We start from the raw sequence: 18,581 nt of genomic DNA, 5'->3' as shown, positions 1-18,581 counted from the left end.
TTGATGTATCATAGTATTTTAATATTCTTTTGGAAGCCGCCCAGAGTGGCTGGGGAAACCCAGCCAGATGGGCGGGGTATAAATAAATAAATAAATAAATTAATAATAATAATAATAATAATAATAATAATAATAATAATAGTCAGTTAAATGCCTTATTATTTGAAGCACTGACAGCCTAGATGGGTAGAGATGGATCATTGGATTTCATGCACTTACTACCACTGTACACAAGTTATGTGAGACCCAGATGTTTGATCTTAGCCATTTGTACTTGTCACCCAATTTCTATCTCCCCACTTCCAAAAGGAATCAAGAAAAATGAGAAACACAGTGGTCACATGCATATTTATACATGTAAAAGTCTAGTGCCCATTTTTCTTTGTGCAGTTATCAGGCACATTTGTTCCTGAGATTGGTTGCTGCGCTCCATGTAGGCTGTCACTCTCTGGACAAACATCTAACCCAACCTTGAGCTTCCCAGCAACATTAAGATACAGCAATAATCATGTTTGACTGTGTAATGCTTTTTCTTGTTCACAACTTCTCATTACTTCTCTAGTCCCTCAGCATTTAAAATGTTCTATAAGTATCTGGTAACAGTCTGCTGGTACTATAACAATTCTAGAACCTGTTAAATGGCAAACACATTTTTCCCTTCTCATTGATATGGGCAGATCCTCCGATAGATGTACAATGCAGATTTAATCTAACATTATCAATCTTTCACTACTCTGCACCTGATCTTTCCATCTGGGTCACTTGCACAAATTTAACATCAGCAGCTGAAATAAGAGCTCTATATAATGTGCCTCTTAATCCCCCTGCTGGAAGTCAGGATACTTAGCATGCTAATAGGACTAGTGTAACCCCCTCCTCCAAGCACTTTGCTTATCTACTCCTGTTTCACCCTCTTCCACGTTTTCTGGGTTAAATCAACAGCAGCATTCTCAAGACTAGTCCTTGGAAGCCTTGGCCTTTTTTTCAATACTTTGCAGTCTTAAGCTTCTCTCTATCAATTGTTTTGACATATCCAGGCTGCTGCTCCACATACTCAAAAGACAGAAGCCAGCACAACTGCAGTGTCTATATAAAGTCTGTGACACGTTATTCTGTGAAGTTCAATATCACAAGCCATTTTAGTAACACCGTGAATAAGTTTTACGTTTCCATCTGGAATCAAAAGGTACAAACTGAATAATTCATGCGGCAGCGAAATCATTTATATTTCCAGAAAACAGCATTAATCCACTGACTGCTCTACTTTCTCAAACACCAAACAGTATAGCATAATCTGCATTGTGCTATTTTATGCTCCATCGTGGAGGACATCATAGGAGATCTCCCCAACATAGCAAACATTATTGTACAGACCTGGAAACACTTAAGACCCACACTTTTAAGAAAGCAGACTGTTTGAAGCTATAGTATGATCCACAAATACAGCGTAGCATTTGCTGTATCTTCCACCAAACTTCTCTATAATGAATATACAACACATATAAAATGCTTTTTCTTTACCCACCTAGCTGAGTCCCAAATGTTGATGTACTCCAACCCTCATCATCCCTGGCCATCAGCCATGCGGGTTAAGGCCAGAGTAGAAATGCAACAACAGCTGGAGGGTCACAGGTTCCACACCCCTTGGCCTTACAGGTTGTGAAACCACCAGCTCTCATTTGTAGCTGGTGGGGCACAAAATGTTTACAGCAAAATAAAATAAAAAATCTTCAGGCTTGCTGCCTGAATCACTCTTGGTTATGGCACAGCTTCGAATGAGCAGTCTCCAAATCTTTGGTAGGAATTGTGATTAGTGGCACCCAGAGCAGCTGATTCATAGCCAAGGTTTGTATCAACATCTTTGCATCCTGGCCATGAACAGGTAACGGTTTTTCATTTTGTGGGGCCCTTATCTTTTGTTGAATGCATACCGTTCTATTTGGAATGGTTTTATTTCACTGTTGTGATAATTAATTGCTTTTATAATTTTATACTGTGTTGCATTGTATATTATATCACATTTGTATGTTTTAATCCTCCCTGGGACCTTATGGTAAAGGATGTGTAAGAAATCTTGTAAATAAAGAATATTTGCACCAAGATTCTATCCTCTTCATTTTAGTCTCAAGGTGCATAACTATTTAACAGAGTAAATACAACATTCAAGTAGGGAAGTGAGCCCTGCAAACTTTTATTTCAGTAAAGATTTAAGATTGATAATTCTCCGTGTTCTATTTTAATTTTTTCTAATACAAAGCTGAGTTGCATTCTTATTTGCTCACAGCAAATTTCAGCTGGAATACATTCTCCTCACTGAAGTTATGAATGAAAACAAAATCTCCATCTAACAGTTTTCAAGCACAGCCATGCAATTGTTTTATTTCTTGAAACAGTGTTTTTAAGAAAGCGCTTACCTACTACTTCTGTTAGAAGAAGAAATTATGCCTTTCGGTCTGACAAGAGGGTGGAATCTTTCTCAGGAAGGAAATGTAGAAGCTTAAAGAAAGGTTTCTTCATCACCAGCAATGCTTCTGGAAGATGAGCAGTCAGAGAGATCCTACTACACTGGTACACTCCCAAAGCTGCATCTCATCAATAATTATAATTAACATCAACTATTAGCAGTTTGTACATATAAAGTTGGCAAATGAGGCAAACAACAATGGAAATCGATTGGAAGAAATGCTCACATTCCTTAATTCTTCCCATTTACTTGGATGGCAAATTTAATCAGCAAAACGGGATAGCAAATAGTAAAACCGGTAGATTAGAAAGATCACGCTATGCAGGGTCTTAAATGTGTTGACTTCTTTTAAAGCTTTGGTCCTCCTTATGGCTATGGGAATAACTGCTACACACATGAGTTTCCCGCGTTTGCAGTCCTAAGTTCTTCACAATCAAGCTGTTTCAACAGTAAAATGAATTTTGTTGTGCTTTAATGGCTATGCATCCTGTTTAAGGGGGGGGAGCCAATGAAATGCCCTCCGGAAGCTGGCCGGATCTGATGGGAGTTGGACTCCAGTAACATTGAGAAGGCTCTACATGGGTAGCCCTCCACTCCCACCCATCCCAGTTTAGGATACAATTTACAGAACACATTCTCTAACACCTATTCTCTATGTAGTCATTCCTCACAGTAGAGTCCCTTCTGGTATTACTCTGATGCACATGAACACAAGGCAGTGCTGGGGTGGTTTATTGGGGGGGGGGGGGCTCATGCTTGACAAATTGCTTTTATTTTTCCATGTTTTATGAAGGCAGATTAAATAACTGCCATTTCCTACTTCTCTTAGGAGAACTCTTTCGCAGGAGGAAAGATTTCATAACTGCTCTCCACTACCTAAATTGGGCCACCCACACCTTTAAGTCCTGGGAGCACAACACTAACTTAAAGCATTTGGCCTATCGGCACCTATATCTTGAATAAGAGTGCTGGGTTGTGTTTTGGGAAACCCAGGAAGGCAGTGATGCACAGATAAAGGGGTTTAAATCACGTGCAGCCAAATGGTGCCTCCCAGCTCTGTTGTTGGCCTACAATTCCCATCACCCTTGACCTTTAGGCCATGCTGGTGGGGGCTAAAGAGAGTCCAGTATCATCTGGAAGGCCACAGGCTCCCCATTGCTGCATTAAGGGTCTTTGGGCTCTTATCTGGGGCTTTTCACCAGTTGAAATCTAATGGCGAAGTTACCCAGGACAGGGGTCCTTTCAACAATGGAACCAAGACGCTGAACTCCACTCTCAGAGAAATGTTTGTGCTGTCCCTTCTCTGCCAGCATTTTGCTCACTGTTGGTTTTTTTTATAAGTGGTTAGTTTATGGATTGTGTTATTTCTTTTATAGTGATTGCATGTGCATTTGCGTTTTGACTTTTAGCCATTTTACCGAGCCTTTGTTGGGGTGGGTGGTTGAGCAAGGATATAAATGTTTCAGTTAAGTAAAAAATAAATCAGCTAAGCAGCAGCACTTTAGCTTTAAGACCAAGACAAAATGAGGGCACATGTTTAAACAGTAGGAGATTAAATCAGGGATAGGCAACTTGATGCCTTCCAAGTGCAATTACGCTGCATCTCCCATCATCCCTGATCACTGGCCATGCTGGCCGGGGTTGATAGGAGGTGAAGCCCAACAACACCTGGGAGGACACTCAGTTGGCTATGCTTGCCTGGCACTGGTCAACTTGAGAACCATGGGGCTAAAGAAGAGGGCACAGGTGTTCTCAAAGGTGTCTGGATTTTTGTGAAGTTTCTCCTCTTGCAAATTAAGTATGGGACTGGAACACAGGATCTCTACAATAAACCAACCAGGATCCTTTGTCATCTCTTCTTCAGTTTCCCCACCTTTTCAATATTGTTTCTGTTCAAGAATGCTCTTTTCTAACTTACAAGGCTTACAAGACAGGCTTTTCAATTAAAAAAGGAGAAGAAGCTGTATGGGCAATTTGCATACATTGAATAATACTTAGCATTAGTATATCACAGTTTAAAGTGTTTTCGGATACAACAAAAGGTGGGCAAGGTGGCAAGAGCCCCACTGAAGAGGAGATGGTTGCCTAAGGCAATCTGGTGACCTTGCGGCTGAAGTAACATTTGAACTGAGGACTTCCTGGGTCACAGTTTGTTCTTAGCATATCCCAAGAAATACAGCATTTAAGTCAAGGGTGGGTTAGATATGGCCCTCCAGAAGTTGTTGGGACCGCAGCTCCCATCAGGCCCAGTAAGACTGGTCAATGGCCAGGACTCTCAACCCTTATCAGCTCCAGCAACATTTGGAGGGCCAAAGGCTGTCCACTCCTGAGAAGTGAATACACACACACACACACACCCCAGCCAAAAGGGGGCACTTATGCTAGCTTTTTAGGTTAATGGTTAGGAAACCATAAAATCATCTAGCCCAACCCTCTCAAAATATTTGTATTTGGCTAGCAAGCTACATTATATTTGGGATATTATTCCATAGAAAAATTAATAGGACTTGCTGTCCAAAGTTATTACTCATCTTCCCCACCTCCTCCTCTTTCCCAAAAGATGATTACTGGTTTTGTGAAAACTAGAGCCAGTGCAACCCAGTTGTCAATTCAAGAACAACACACACACACACACACACACACAGAGAGAGAGAGAGAGAGAGAGAGAGAGAGAGAGAGTTCAGCACAGTCAGAGCCTGAGACGTGGCCTAGCATTAAACTAGCTGGCAGTGGGTTAGCGAGGAACATATTTCAGTTTTAACAAAGTATTTCATACTTTTCAATAAAGAGCATATAAAATTTCCATTGTTCAGACTGTGTTATCTATGGTGTTTTGCAATCTGCTGTAACACAGAGATATTAAAGGTCAACACATTCTTTTTAATTGTCACACACTTCACGCAATGAAGGCATTAAGTGTCAAACTTTCCATCCATTGTGAGAATTAAATCACCCCATAGGCAAAAGAAGAGAGATGCAAAATGCCTCGAATGACTGACATGCACAGGCTCCGGGGGACAGAAATCCTCAGTCACAATTCAACCTGACAAAGCAGTCAAACATTTGCAAGCAACTGGCTTCGAAAACTTCTGGCGTCAAGCATTGAAGGAAGAGAGAAGTTACTTACTTCAAAATCCTGTGCGTTTGGGTTTGTATATTTTAAATCCTAGCCTGGGTATTAAAAAACAAAACAAAAACCCTTGCAGAAAGAAAATTCACAAAAGAAAAATATATGCCCTAGTAAAACGTCTTTTTATCCAACAGTAAAAACTAGGCTTCATTTCAGAAGTGGCTCCTCGGCTGAGCTACAATTTCTCTCCGAAACATACATTCAAGGTACTAAGAAAACAGAGTGACACATCACACAAGTCAGTAGCATGCAGGCTTCACAGGCGCAACTGTGGCCAAGATGATTCAGACCCAGATGAATTTAGAACAGGGCTTTCCAGTGGCGTATGTGCACCAAGCAGAGAACATGTGCAAAAGCTATATTCCAAGGAATGAAAGGCTGGACGAAAATGTTATTGGCAAAAACCTCTCTTTAAATGTCCTCAGACACCTGAAATCCTCAACAGAGCAATCCCACAGTTCAGCATTTCCATCCATCATTGGGATTCTTACACAGACAACTACAGGCTCTCAAACTTAAGAGGACTAAGCCAAATGCAGTGTGGTAACTTCACACAGGACCAACCTTTTATGGGCTGAACAGTGGAGCTTTGATACCAGCTAATCGACCATAAATAGCTCTTGAAATGCAGAAGGATCATATCAGCTGTTACAACAGGCCTGGCCTGCAGCTACTTCCAAGTCCTTCCCCACTGTCAGAAAGTTTCAGTCCTAGCTTTCATTTCCAGTTTTCAGCACCTCCCCCCCCCCAAAAAAAAACCCTCCAAAAAAAATATGCAAAAGGAGAAAAAAAGGAAGAAATCAAGTCATTCAGAAAAGAAAAGCCTGGGAAGGATGGGATGAAAGGAAAGAAGATACTTCCAAGCAAAGAAAAAAGATGTACTGTATGCATTGTTTTACCAAGTAAATTGTCCAGTACCGTTGCCTGAGTCACAATACAGGCTGTACTTGCCACACTTTAAAAATTAAGAGATCTCTTCTAAAAGGTACAGATAGGGTTTTTTTATTTTAAAAAAGTCACTAGGCTTTCTTAATTACTAAGTGGATGTTATTGGAAGGTGAGAAACAGAACAATAAACAACAACTTGGATTTTTATGGGGGGAAACAGTCTAAACATGATCCTGTGCTGCAAAGAATATAGCAAACTATACAAAAATAAGGAAGGTACTAGCATTAAAGCTTTTCATGTGCTCCGCGGAACCCAAAACTCCAAGGGATTTTATCACACATAAAGCTCTCTGGGCAGGAAGTTCTTACTTCCTTCAGTGTTGGGTAACTCTTCATAAGTGTATTAGAACCACACAGGATGTTTTTCAAGTTTCTAAGTTCTTTCACATACACCCTTGGAAAAATAAAGGTCTGGTATCTTTAGTCAACCTAGGAAGGAAAAGTGCATTATGTATTGTAGTGGTTTGGAGTTACTCGTGCGTAAACTGTCCCCGTTTGGGAGCTTAACTGCCTGGGTTAAACCGTCTTGACTGCACAGCCCATCTCAGCGTGGCTGCCTCAGTCGCTAGCAGAATCTGTCTGTGGGCGTTTCTTAAACCTTTTCCAGCATAAAAGCTGTTTGACACCCAATCGTCTCCGCCTCTCATTGCGCGGGAGTCTTCTGCGCAGGGAGGGCGTGGGTAGTGGAGTACCAGTGCTCTCCTCACTGACTTCCAAGGAAGAATCTCGGAGCCCTTCCCCCTCTTCCCCCATTTGCTCTCCTGGATCCTTGGTGTTACGCTGATTTCCTTCCCCCTCTATCAAGCTGCGTCTCCCCCTGTTGCTGGTACCTTCCCCTGCAGAATCGGAGAGCCTCTCCTTCTCCTGTTGCTCTGATGTCAGTTTCCTGACATCCATGGAACTGGGATTCACTGTACAGTCCTTGTTTAGGACTCCCAGAGAGATAAAGATCAGTTCCTGCATGCAAGAGTCTATTGAGATAAAAGATCCTGGGCTGGTGGATGCCAGTCAGCAAAGGTTATCTTCCAGGTTAGATACTTCTAAACCACCTTTCACACCACAGAGTCATAGGGTGGTATACAGCAAATTTATTTATTTAAAATATTTTTTAGCCTACCAATACATATCTATAAAGCCAATTACAATTCTAAATCCAGGAAAATTTGGGGCCTTTCAGAAGTTGTTAGACTACAATTCCCAGAATCCTCACCACTGGATCTGTTGACTACAGCTGATGAGAGTTGGATCCCAACAGCATCCAGATGGCAGGAGTTGAAGTCCCAGCAAGATGTACAGAGCCACAGGTTGCCCATCCCTGTTTTAAAGCAGCTTAGGAACAGCCAAGTCTAGGGATGCTATGTGTCTAGGGAAAGATCAACAGGCACAGGGGCATTTGCCCACTGATTTTTGGGCTGGCAATTAGAAGAGTGAAGTTCCGTATTACTTTCAAAGGGGAATATAACGGGGCAGGGAAGCCTGGAGCTCTTCGAAGCTTCAAGATTGTATCCCCTTCCAATCTTATGATATTAAACAGTTACAGTGAATGTCTTCATCACAGACATCAAATGACAATAGAGTGAATTCTTGTATGGTCCAGATACATCATCTGGCAATGTTATCAAGAGGCTTCATCTCTGTTCTCTTTCTACAACAGAAGGCCACAGAGAGCAATATCTAAGTATGCATTTTCTGACACAGCACCCCCACCACCATCTGGTTTGTGCTTCCTCCATCTGACTTAACAGCTTTAATGACATGGGCCAAATGCAATGATCCCTTTGGGTAGGAGGTCATATGAACTCTACAAACTAAGCAGCAACGAGCATTCTCTTGGACTGAAACCAATGAATGAACGGCAGGAGAGCAGTAGCAACAATTCACATGTGTGTGGTTGTTTTTTCTAAGGCATCCATCATCTGTTATCTGTATACATTGAATACTACATGCTAGGAATGGATGAAAATCTTGTTTCTAAAATATTGCTTAGAAAAAGCAGAGAAGAGCTTTGGGTAATGAGGTTCCACTTTAATTAAGCCTGTGTTTTCACAGGACAGGGGACTTATTTACAGCCAATGGGCACCTTCAAATTCTGCCTAAATGGTAGGGGCGAGTAAGAGATTATACAAATGCTAGAGCTTCCCTCTTGCGTTTGGTACATATGCTTAGGATGGTGGGATGCCCTTATAACTGCATTGTTGTTAGGACCAGTATTGAAAGGGGTGGGTGGGCTGGCCAACCCTTTGTGGGCAATAGAAAAAGGCACCAAACTGTCCAGTTCTACTTGTGGCTACAAAGGGAGAACCAGAGGTGTACTCTAAGAGCACTCTCAGTTCAGTTCATTCCTTTGGAACTTGATGTTTTACCAAGTTCATGTCCTGCACCTGACATCACACAACGTAAAGCTGACAGCCAACCTATGTCCTCTTGTCTAACTGGCCTTGTGAGTCAAATGGGGAGCACTGGCAGGCCCAATTAAGCCCCTGGGCCAGAGGTTCACCACTGCTGATGTAAGACATATCTCCACTAAGTGCAAATACCTGCCCCACAGGGTTGCTGTGAGGATAAAATGGGAAGGGGGAGAACTATGTACACCACACCTTGAGCTCCTTAGGAGGAAAGGTACGGTACAAACATACAAAATAAACATTTTATGCCATAGAATTTTGCCAAAGAACACTGCCCCTCCCCCCCAAAAAGCTATAGTTCCCAGGGATCCTTGTGGGCAGGGAATAAAATACCGTATTTTTCGCTCCATAAGACACACCAGACCACAAGACGCACCTAGTTTTTGGAGCAGGAAAACAAGAAAAAAAAAATCTGAATCTCAGAAGCCAGAATAGCAAGAGGGATCGCTGCGCAGTGAAAGCAGCAATCCCTCTTGCTGCTCTGGTTTCTGTAATAGCTGCGCAGCCTGCATTCGCTCCATAAGACGCACACACATTTCCCCTTACTTCTTAGGAGGGGGAAAAGTGAGTCTTATAGAGCAAAAAATACGGTAAGCATGTCTACTCAAAAGCAAGTCTCTTGGAGCTGAATGGGTCTTACTTCCTGGTTAGCCTACTTGGGATTACAGGCTCAGGTTGCAATTCTATGCCCATTTACCTGGGAGCGACGTCCATTGAACATAGTGCAAATTACTTCTGAGTAGAAATGCATAGATTTGTGCTACAAGTATGAAATAAGCACGGAAAACAAAATATATTGTTAACTGCTCTGCAGTGCTCAGATGAAGGGCGGTATAAAAAAATTTGATAATAAAAAGAATAATGAATATGCACATTAGAACTGAGCAGTGTGCTTAGGCTGAAAGCACCACGTTAAAAAAAAAAAGTCACTACTGATACAATCGCACACACAACAAAATCCATTTGTCCAGAGGCAAAGTGCAGGCGTCACTTGTTAGATGAATGCAACATATCCATTTTAACGAAACAGCCTGTACCAGCACCGCACATGGACTTATGCACAGATTGTATTACTAACGTTCTGCAACCTATCTGCAATGTTTCAGCCAACCCAATTCCAGCGTATAAATTGCCTCCTTTTCTCTTGCTCCTGAAAGTGAGAAATTTACAAAGCACAAAAGAGATTTTGTTTCTTTCCCCTTATGGTAAAAGTAGACAGCAAACGACACTGTAAAACAAAACAAAAGCCCAGAAGGCTGCACTTTACATACTGAAGCTTTGCTCACTGGCACAGGGCTCCTCCCTTAATACTTGATACTTCTCAATACTAAGGGCACACAGCTCTCCGTGTAATGGCTTGCCATTAAATGAAAGACTGCCCCCTTCCCATTCCCTAACAACTCCGGTGTTTATCACGCCTCCAGCTTCTGGCACCATCATAACAAATGTATCGCAAGAGTCCCTGAACCCATTCAAGGAGCTCGTATAAAATAACTTATTTTGCCCATAGTGTGCTCTCTGATCCAGAGGGAATTAGAGCCCATTGAAAAGTTCACACGGCACAAGGCACACATCAAATAAGAACTCAAAAACAAGGAAGGGACTATACTCCTTTAAACAATAGAATAATTTAAAACAGGCACCTAACATTTTATTCTTTCCCCTCCAGGAAATAAAAAACACTTACCAGGTTCCATTGTTAGAATCATGGCTCCAACTTCTCTTTCTCTGGACCAAGCCTCACTTATCCAGTGGATGTGAACAATTCAGGGACACAGCCTGGCTTTGTTTTGAGCTTATATCTTCTGGGCTCACCCACCCCTCCTCCCACTTGTGGGAAAAAGACATTGCCTGTACCCTGCCTGCCTAACCATCTCTATTGGCTCATTCACAAACAATTCTACTTAGCATATTCAAGTTTCCCTGAGAGCTTGAAATGACCCAGAGGGACATTTTTGGCTTCCCTAGTTTGTGACTCTGCTCCAGTAGAAGTTAAAGTTCAAGCTTTCATTGCTGGCAGCTAGGCTATCTTTAAAGCCTGTTTCTTCCCAGTGGGCCAAATCCTTTCCTTAACACAAAGTGCTTGAGAAATCGAGCTCCTCCTCACTACAAAGAGGAAATAAAATTCATGTAGATACTCCTTAGTACGCACAGAGGACTGCCGCTGTCTGTTTATACAACCCGTGGTTTAATATTAGGACCGGCACACAGGAAGGGCTTTAAAATGGCACCTAAGGGCACTCACAAGATCTACTTTTGAGTTTGGGCTCAGATCCAGATCAGTTTTCAATGCTAGAACTCAGCCTTGGAACACATGAAGTTGTGTGGTTTACTGACCATTACAAATCGTTTGCATTTGTTTGTTTCTTGCTTAATATTTGTATTATTAATTACATTTATATATATCACCTTTTTCTCTGTAAATACTTCTCTCTATTTTATGCTCACAATAACCTTGTGAGGCAGGTTAGGCTGAGAGATAATTAGTGGTCCCAGGTCACCCAGTAGGCTTCATGGCTGAGTGGAGATCTGAACCCTGGTCTCCCAGATCCAAATCCAGTACTCTAACCAATAAACCACTCTGGTGCTTCCACCCCTGCAGTGGCGGAGGAAGGGGTGCATGGTGGGGGCGGACTGCCCCGGGTATCATCCCTGAGGGGGTGGTGACATTCAGCAGGCTGACGCCCCCCGCTCTCTCTCTCTCTCTCTCTCTCTTATTAATATTAATACTAATGTTACACACTGCCAAGAGGCTTACTACTTGAGGCTACTGATATAAATAGCATGCATGGTGCCAGGCTACAGCCAGGAAGACCCAGCTTAAAATTCCTGCTCATCTATGAAGTGTGTGAATGAACTTGGTCCAGCCACTCTCCCTCTCAGCCTAACATACTTGATGTGGTTGTTAAGCAGAGAAAACTAGGGAAGCTTTCTGCTTAACAACCATACCCATGTCCATTGGCTTGAGTTCCTTTTAGGATGGGTGGGATAAACATATGAGTAAGAAAAAAATAAAAGGGAACTGTGCAGGCAGACGGGGTCTATACACAAGGTCCCAGAAGAAGAATTTGTAGGTGTGAGCAGGGGACGGAGAGGGACCTGTGGCCCTCCAGATGTTACTGAATTCCAACTTCCATGAACCACACACAACATAGCTAATGGTTAGTAATGATTAAAACAGGAGTCCTGCAATGTCCGGAGAATTTGCAGGTTTCCTATTCCTGGGCAAGACTGTTTCACATTACCTCTTTTCCTGTGCCACTGAGATCTGAATATTACCTGTGCTTTTAAAGCATTCTGATCCTCATTCACAAAGAGGAATGACCCACCCACTGGGGAGTGAAACAAGCAAGGTAACTAAAAGATGCTATACATATATTATTCATGTATTTCTTACCAACCACTCTGTAAGGTAGAGCTTTCCAAACTTTTCATGTTGGTGACACACTTTTTAGACATGCATCATTTCGCAACACAGTAATTCAGTTTTACCAGCAAACTGGAGGTTAAACTAACCCATTTTCAACCCTGGGAGGAGGACAGGGAGTGTTCGCATGGCACACTGATGTATCACGACACAGAGTTTGGAAAGTTTTGTCGTAAGGCATTGTATTCAGTATTATTAGACTCACATTGTGGATAGGTTTTGAGGCTGAGACACTGTGGCTTGCCAAAGTTTATGGGAGATGAGATATGAAGTGTGGTCTTCCTGAATCATAGCTCAGTCTCTTGACCACTACACTGTACCAGATCTCCAGCAGAGATGGCCCAGTAACTGTACTTATGGCCACACCTGAGGCTATTTCTATGGAGGGAAGAAAAGTATTTTTAAAAGCTCCAGTCAATTCTCCCTCACGTGATATCAAATGATTAGGAAGCACCCCACAGCCTCTTCATTAGGAAGCTTTTGTATGGGAAACTCTTGAATCTCAACACTAGCATTTCTACTGGATAATGAAGGTAGGAAAAGAAAACTACTTATAATATGCTAAGATTCTCCATTCATAATAAGTGAAAAGGGGTGAGATGGTTTGCAACAGCTCACATGCAACTCAGATTTCTAATTCAAAGTAGAGTGTCTTATTAGCTCAAATAGTTAGCAGTTCATGCCTATTTTTGGAAGTTCTGTAGAGGGGGGAACAAAACACTGCCTTTATCTGTCCTGGTGACAAGACCAACTGCACATCATTCTAAATAGAGTGGAAGAGGGAGAGCTACTGCTCAACACATTTGCTATGATTACTTGCACAGGGAGCCAAGTCCTTCTTTGCCAGAAGTCACAAATGGAAGGCAGAAGAGTATTAGTTCCATCTGTCATAGTGAGTAGGATGTCCTTCTCACCAGCTCTCCTGCATAAGCTGATGGTCTTTTCTAAATAAAATAATTATGTATGCATCTATGTATGTATCTATGCATGCAAGTGGAGCTTCACTGAGCAACATCATAACCAAAACAAACCCCTCAAAACAGATCCCTACCACACAGTGATAACCATTTAGAATTCAGTGATACAGGAGACAACATGAGGGAAGTAAAGATAAGAGCCAAGCTATCAAGAGATGAATTTATAGAAGGCTGTCCAAGACTACTGGAAGCCAGAAAGTTAAGTAGCATTACTAAATTACAATACATTTGTCGTGGATTTATTCAGTTGTGCTCTAGTTTAAAAGATGAAACAGCACAGTTCCCAAGTCCTGACAAGGTCTCTGATTTGCTTTGTCCTTGAACAAAGTATATACACTATAAATTCATAGAACTGTGAAGTCGGAAGGGACTATGAGGGTCATCTAGTCCAACCCAGCAATGCAGGAATCTTTTCCCCACGTAGGGCTTGAACCCACGACCCTAAGATTAAGTGTCTCATGCTCTACCAACTGAGCTATCAAACTGAAGGTTGTCCAATTCTGGCACCCTAGTTTACAAAACTATAATTTTGTAATTTCAGGTGCTGTATACTGCTTTGTTGTATTTTTTTACGAAAACGTGGGCTATAAATATGTCAATAAATAAAAGATGCAACATATTGCTTTAAGCTTTTGTGGCCGGGTGCTTAGGCCAGCAAATGCTGAACGAACATGGATTCTGTGCGGGGTGGGAGAGAATAGCAGAACCCCTCTTTCACTTTTTACCACAATGTGCAATACCTAGCTGCTTCTGTGTTAGATCCTTGGTTGCACAAAGGGGGGGGGGGCAAACTTTCCTAAGAGTTGCCGTAAAACAGGACTCTAGAACTTGTGACCCGTGAAGCTGAATGCAACCCACCAGCCATATATTCTGGGGATCAGTAAAATTGGCACAGTGATATAGCTCAGTGGCTGCTCAGCTTGGGGTCTTCTTGCCAGCCACTCTGCCTGTTGAGGAAATCCTGTTCTCCAGCTGGCCTTTCCCTCCATACTTGGGAATACAAACATCGGTCCCATCAAGGCAAAGACTCCAACCACTTTTTGCCTTGCTTATAACAAAGGATGCCTACAATTGGTATGAAATTATGGGAGTTGGCTCCTTTCTGTTGCTTCTATGAGCTGCTCTTAAGCCAAACAGCAATAATAATTCCTCGGGCTCTCTGAAGCATTCTGGAATCCTGTTCAGCATTACTCTGAACAAGAATTTATAATGCTTCAGAGAGCATGAAACCCCAGGTAAAAATATCAGAGGGAAACAATCTGTGTTAAAAATGGCAATGGGTTTCCTTTCCACCCACCCCTGTCCCAACAGTGGATGAATGGGAAACCATTGCTTTCTTTTTGCTGCTGCACAGAAGTGACTGGCTCTTTTGTGTAAAGCCCTGAAAGCTCCTGACAGGGATACTAACATGAAGCTGACAACTTAAGTGGTCTGCTAGCCAAATTTAGACAGTTGAATTAGGATCTCTTTCGACATTAGAGAGGGGGGGGGAGCTTGCATAATTTCAGCTCAGACCATGCTTTGCATAATCACAGAACCAACACTACGCAAAGCAGGGCAATAAGTAATCCTTCCCTACATTATAGTATTGTGTGGAGCTCTTGCATTCTCTCAGTTCTGGGCTGGGCTGCGTCCCTTTGCAAAGGCTGAGTGGCGATCACAGACTCGGCTGCTGAACAAGGTACATCAGGCTATACTCCAGAGGCAGCAAAAAGCAAAAGGAGCTCCAGGGACCTTTTAAAAGGTAGTTTATCACCCCGATGTGCACATGCCTCTTCTGAGGACCAGGAACCCCACTCCCTACATTGCTATTACTACAACTACTGTTAACTGTGCTAGTAAGAATGTGGGGTGTTGGGGGATGGGGTTTATGGTAGTAATTAGTAATAGTCAATACTGCCTACAAGGACCCCAAGCTAATATATAATCATTTAAAAACAATAATACAGGTAAAAGACCAATTAATAAACACACCAAATAAAAATGAAATGAAATAATTAATTTAAAAAGAGCCCAGAAGTTAAATCCCATCAAAAGTCAACTTAAACTTGGTCTAGAACTGGTGTTATACGGACCGTAAAATTTGTAACAGGCAATAGTCTGGCTGCTGCATTTTGCCTCCTGTCCTAGTGGTTGTGCTGCGGGGGGGGGGGGAATGGCATGGATCCAGAGCCTTTGGAACAAAGATGTGAAGCATGAAGTGCATACGTACATGCCTATTTCCTACCCTCAAATGTTTGATCTCTGAGTATCAGAGCACATGTGGCTGGAAACTGTCTCTCTTTAGTAGTCAATCTCTGCTCCAGGGTACCATTGTGGAACAAAGCTCGTTGGTTTTTCCGAAATAGATATACATATATGTCAGAGCTGCCCGAGGTCCCAGCTCACAAAGGACCAACGCCAGTTCGTTCTTATATACAAAAGTCTTTATTGAAGTTCATTTTCGTTTTCACCGCCGCAGCGTGCAGCTCTACGTCTGAAACTCTAGACCGCTGAAGCTCCGTCTGAATCTCCTCCCCCCAGACACCAGTTTAAGACTCTAGCCTTGCTCCACCTCTTCCTTTGCTCTTTCCTTCTCTGGCTCCGCCTGTCAGCTGGGGTCTCGCCCTTCCTAGACTCTTCTGACGCTGAGTCCCCTGAGTCTTCCCCCTGCCTCCGGCGGGCTTTAGGACCTGGTTCCCAATCCGGGTTTTCTGCTGTCCCACGCGCCTGTACATTCGAACTTGGCGCGCGCGCCCAGCCGGCAACCTTCCTCCTGACCGTTACACTGCTCCTGTCACTGCTTCCCCCTTCGGGGAGGTTAGCTGGACCTGACCTCCCCTCCGTTCCCCCACTCTCTGATAGAGGCGTGGTCAGCCCTGACTCATCTTCTCTCCCTGCTGGAGGAGACGCTGGCCCTGACACATGGGACTCTTCCCCCCCACTACGCTCTGGTGGGGAAGCTGGTCCTGATTTCCAGCTGCTGCTTTGGGAGTCCCCGCTGGCCCCTTGTTCCTGGTGTGTCCCCCCTGGGACCCCCCTTGCCCTCACCATCGGCGCCTCCTTCTGGGAATCTTCTGATTCGCTGGAGAAGCTCATGGAATCTCTCGGGTCACTGCCATACTCCCCTACGCTGCCCTCAGATTCTTCCCCTTCGCTCTCCATTTCCTCTCTCCCCTGTGCCTCTGTTCCTGAGCCCCTGACAATATAAGTATAACATATAAGTTTTAGTTTTCAGTTGTTTTCAAAAGGAATACCAGTAAAAACAATGCTTACCTTAATGGCTGGCCATGATTTCACAGCTAGACAGCCTTCTGAATCCCAATGCTCAACAGAGAACTTCAATCTGAAGGCACTTGTATCTACATAAAAACAAAACAAAACAGGCATTATTTAAATGCGAAGCAGCACCCAACATGATTGAACGCGCCCCCCACCAGTGATGTCAGTTGATTGACGGGTAGACATGGTTTTAGATAAATGACGTTACAAGCCTGCAAGATAGAGGTTCCACACCCCTGCTGCAAGAGTTCCATCTGGCGAGAATTCATTTTCAAAACTGAAATTGATTATCTATCATCTATCTATCTATCTATCTATCTATCATCTATCATCTATCTATCTATCTAATCTGTACTCTTCTGTGTCTGCACAGATTTCAGCATAACATAAAACAGGAAGAGATTTGGATTACAGGGATTTGATTGAGGTCTTTGCTTCCAAGAAGGCTCAGAAAAGTTCATTTCATTAAACAGGGTAGTAGAGAGTTGACTCCTAAACAACTAATCACTCCACCATTGTATATCAATGAACAGGTTTGTCACCAATTCACCATATGTCCTTCCTACCATGATATCAAACAATATGCTTTGAGAGGAATGTTTGGTTTTGCTCTTTCTGTTTATATAAGGAGTATCACATATGGAGGGGACCCGTTTGTGACTGGTATTCTTGTACTTACAAGTGTAGTGTTGATATAAGATATTAAATAATATTCTTTGCTCAGGTTGTAATAAACATTAACCACACAGAATGTACCGTATTTTTTGCCCCATAAGACGCACCGGCCCATAAGACGCACGTAGATTTTAGGGGGGGAAATAAAGGGGGAAAAATTATTTTCCCCCCAGGTGCGCTGCGCTAATCCAGAAGCTTGGGGCAAGCTGAGGTCAGCGCGCCCCAAGCTTCTGCGTGCCGGCAAGCAGTCCGCTGCCGCCCCAAGCCTCCCGCACCCGGCAGGAGGTCCCGCTGGGTGCGCAAGGCTTGGGGCGGCAGCGGACTGCTTGTGCGCACCTAGAAGCTTGGGGCGTGCTGAGCTCAGCACGCCCCAAGCTTCTGCATGCCGGCAAGCAGTCCGCTGCCGCCCCAAGCCTCCCGCACCCGGCAGGAGGTCCCGCCGGGTGCGCAAGGCTTGGGGCGGCAGCGGACTGCTTGCGCGCACCTAGAAGCTTGGGGCGTGCTGAGCTCAGCACGCCCCAAGCTTCTGCATGCCGGCAAGCAGTCCGCTGCCGCCCCAAGCCTCCCGCACCCGGCAGGAGGTCCCGCCGGGTGCGCAAGGCTTGGGGCGGCAGCGGACTGCTTGCGCGCACCTAGAAGCTTGGGGCGTGCTGAGCTCAGCACGCCCCAAGCTTCTGCATGCCGGCAAGCAGTCCGCTGCCGCCCCAAGCCTCCCGCACCCGGCAGGAGGTCCCGCCGGGTGCGCAAGGCTTGGGGCGGCAGCGGACTGCTTGCGCGCACCTAGAAGCTTGGGGCGTGCTGAGCTCAGCACGCCCCAAGCTTCTGCATGCCGGCAAGCAGTCCGCTGCCGCCCCAAGCCTCCCGCACCCGGCAGGAGGTCCCGCCGGGTGCGGGAGGCTTGGGGCGGCAGCGGACTGCTTGCGCGCACCGAGAAGCTTGGGGCGGGCTGAGCTCAGCTGGCCCCAAGCTTCTAGGTGCGCGCAAGCAGTCCGCTGCCGCCCCAAGCCTCGCGCACCCAGCGGGACCTCCTGCCGGGTGCGGGAGGCTTGGGGCGGCAGCGGACTGCTTGCGCGCACCGAGAAGCTTGGGGCGGGCTGAGCTCAGCTGGCCCCAAGCTTCTCGGTGCGCGCAAGCAGTCCGCTGCCGCCCCAAGCCTCGCGCACCCAGCGGGACCTCCTGCCGGGTGCGCGAGGCTTGCAGACACTCGCCCGAAGCAGGGGGGGCCCTCCAGAGGGCTCCCCGTGCTTCGGGCGACAGGCTGCCGCCCCAAGCCTCGCGCACCCGGTCGGACCTC

The 18,581-nt window shown here is 44.5% G+C and overlaps 1 protein-coding gene across 6 annotated transcripts in view; it reads right to left on the bottom strand.

Moving 5' to 3' along the window:
- SVIL (supervillin) overlaps positions 1-18,581 on the bottom strand; it is a 151,961-nt gene that overhangs the window by 96,084 nt on the left and 37,296 nt on the right. For 2 of the 6 annotated variants that reach the window (XM_081164072.1, XM_081164070.1), the window contains exon 2: positions 16,607-16,692. Coding sequence is in view for 2 of the 6 variants with exons in the window: in XM_081164081.1 (XP_081020207.1) it covers positions 1,526-1,577 (52 nt within the window). In the remaining 4 variants the exon portion in view is untranslated. Of the gene's footprint in view, positions 1-1,525; positions 1,593-2,414; positions 2,543-5,591; positions 5,636-10,634; positions 10,728-16,606; positions 16,693-18,581 lie in introns of those variants that run through there. The other 4 variants (XM_081164071.1, XM_081164083.1, XM_081164073.1 and 1 more) reach the window with 4 other exon arrangements.

The sequence above is a fragment of the Podarcis bocagei genome (assembly GCF_964188305.1).
Source record: "Podarcis bocagei genome assembly, chromosome: 12".
In the NCBI taxonomy this organism is placed as follows: domain Eukaryota; kingdom Metazoa; phylum Chordata; class Lepidosauria; order Squamata; family Lacertidae; genus Podarcis; species Podarcis bocagei.
The sequence above is the reverse complement of the archived record's forward strand: the minus strand, read 5'-3'. Positions and strand labels throughout refer to the sequence as shown.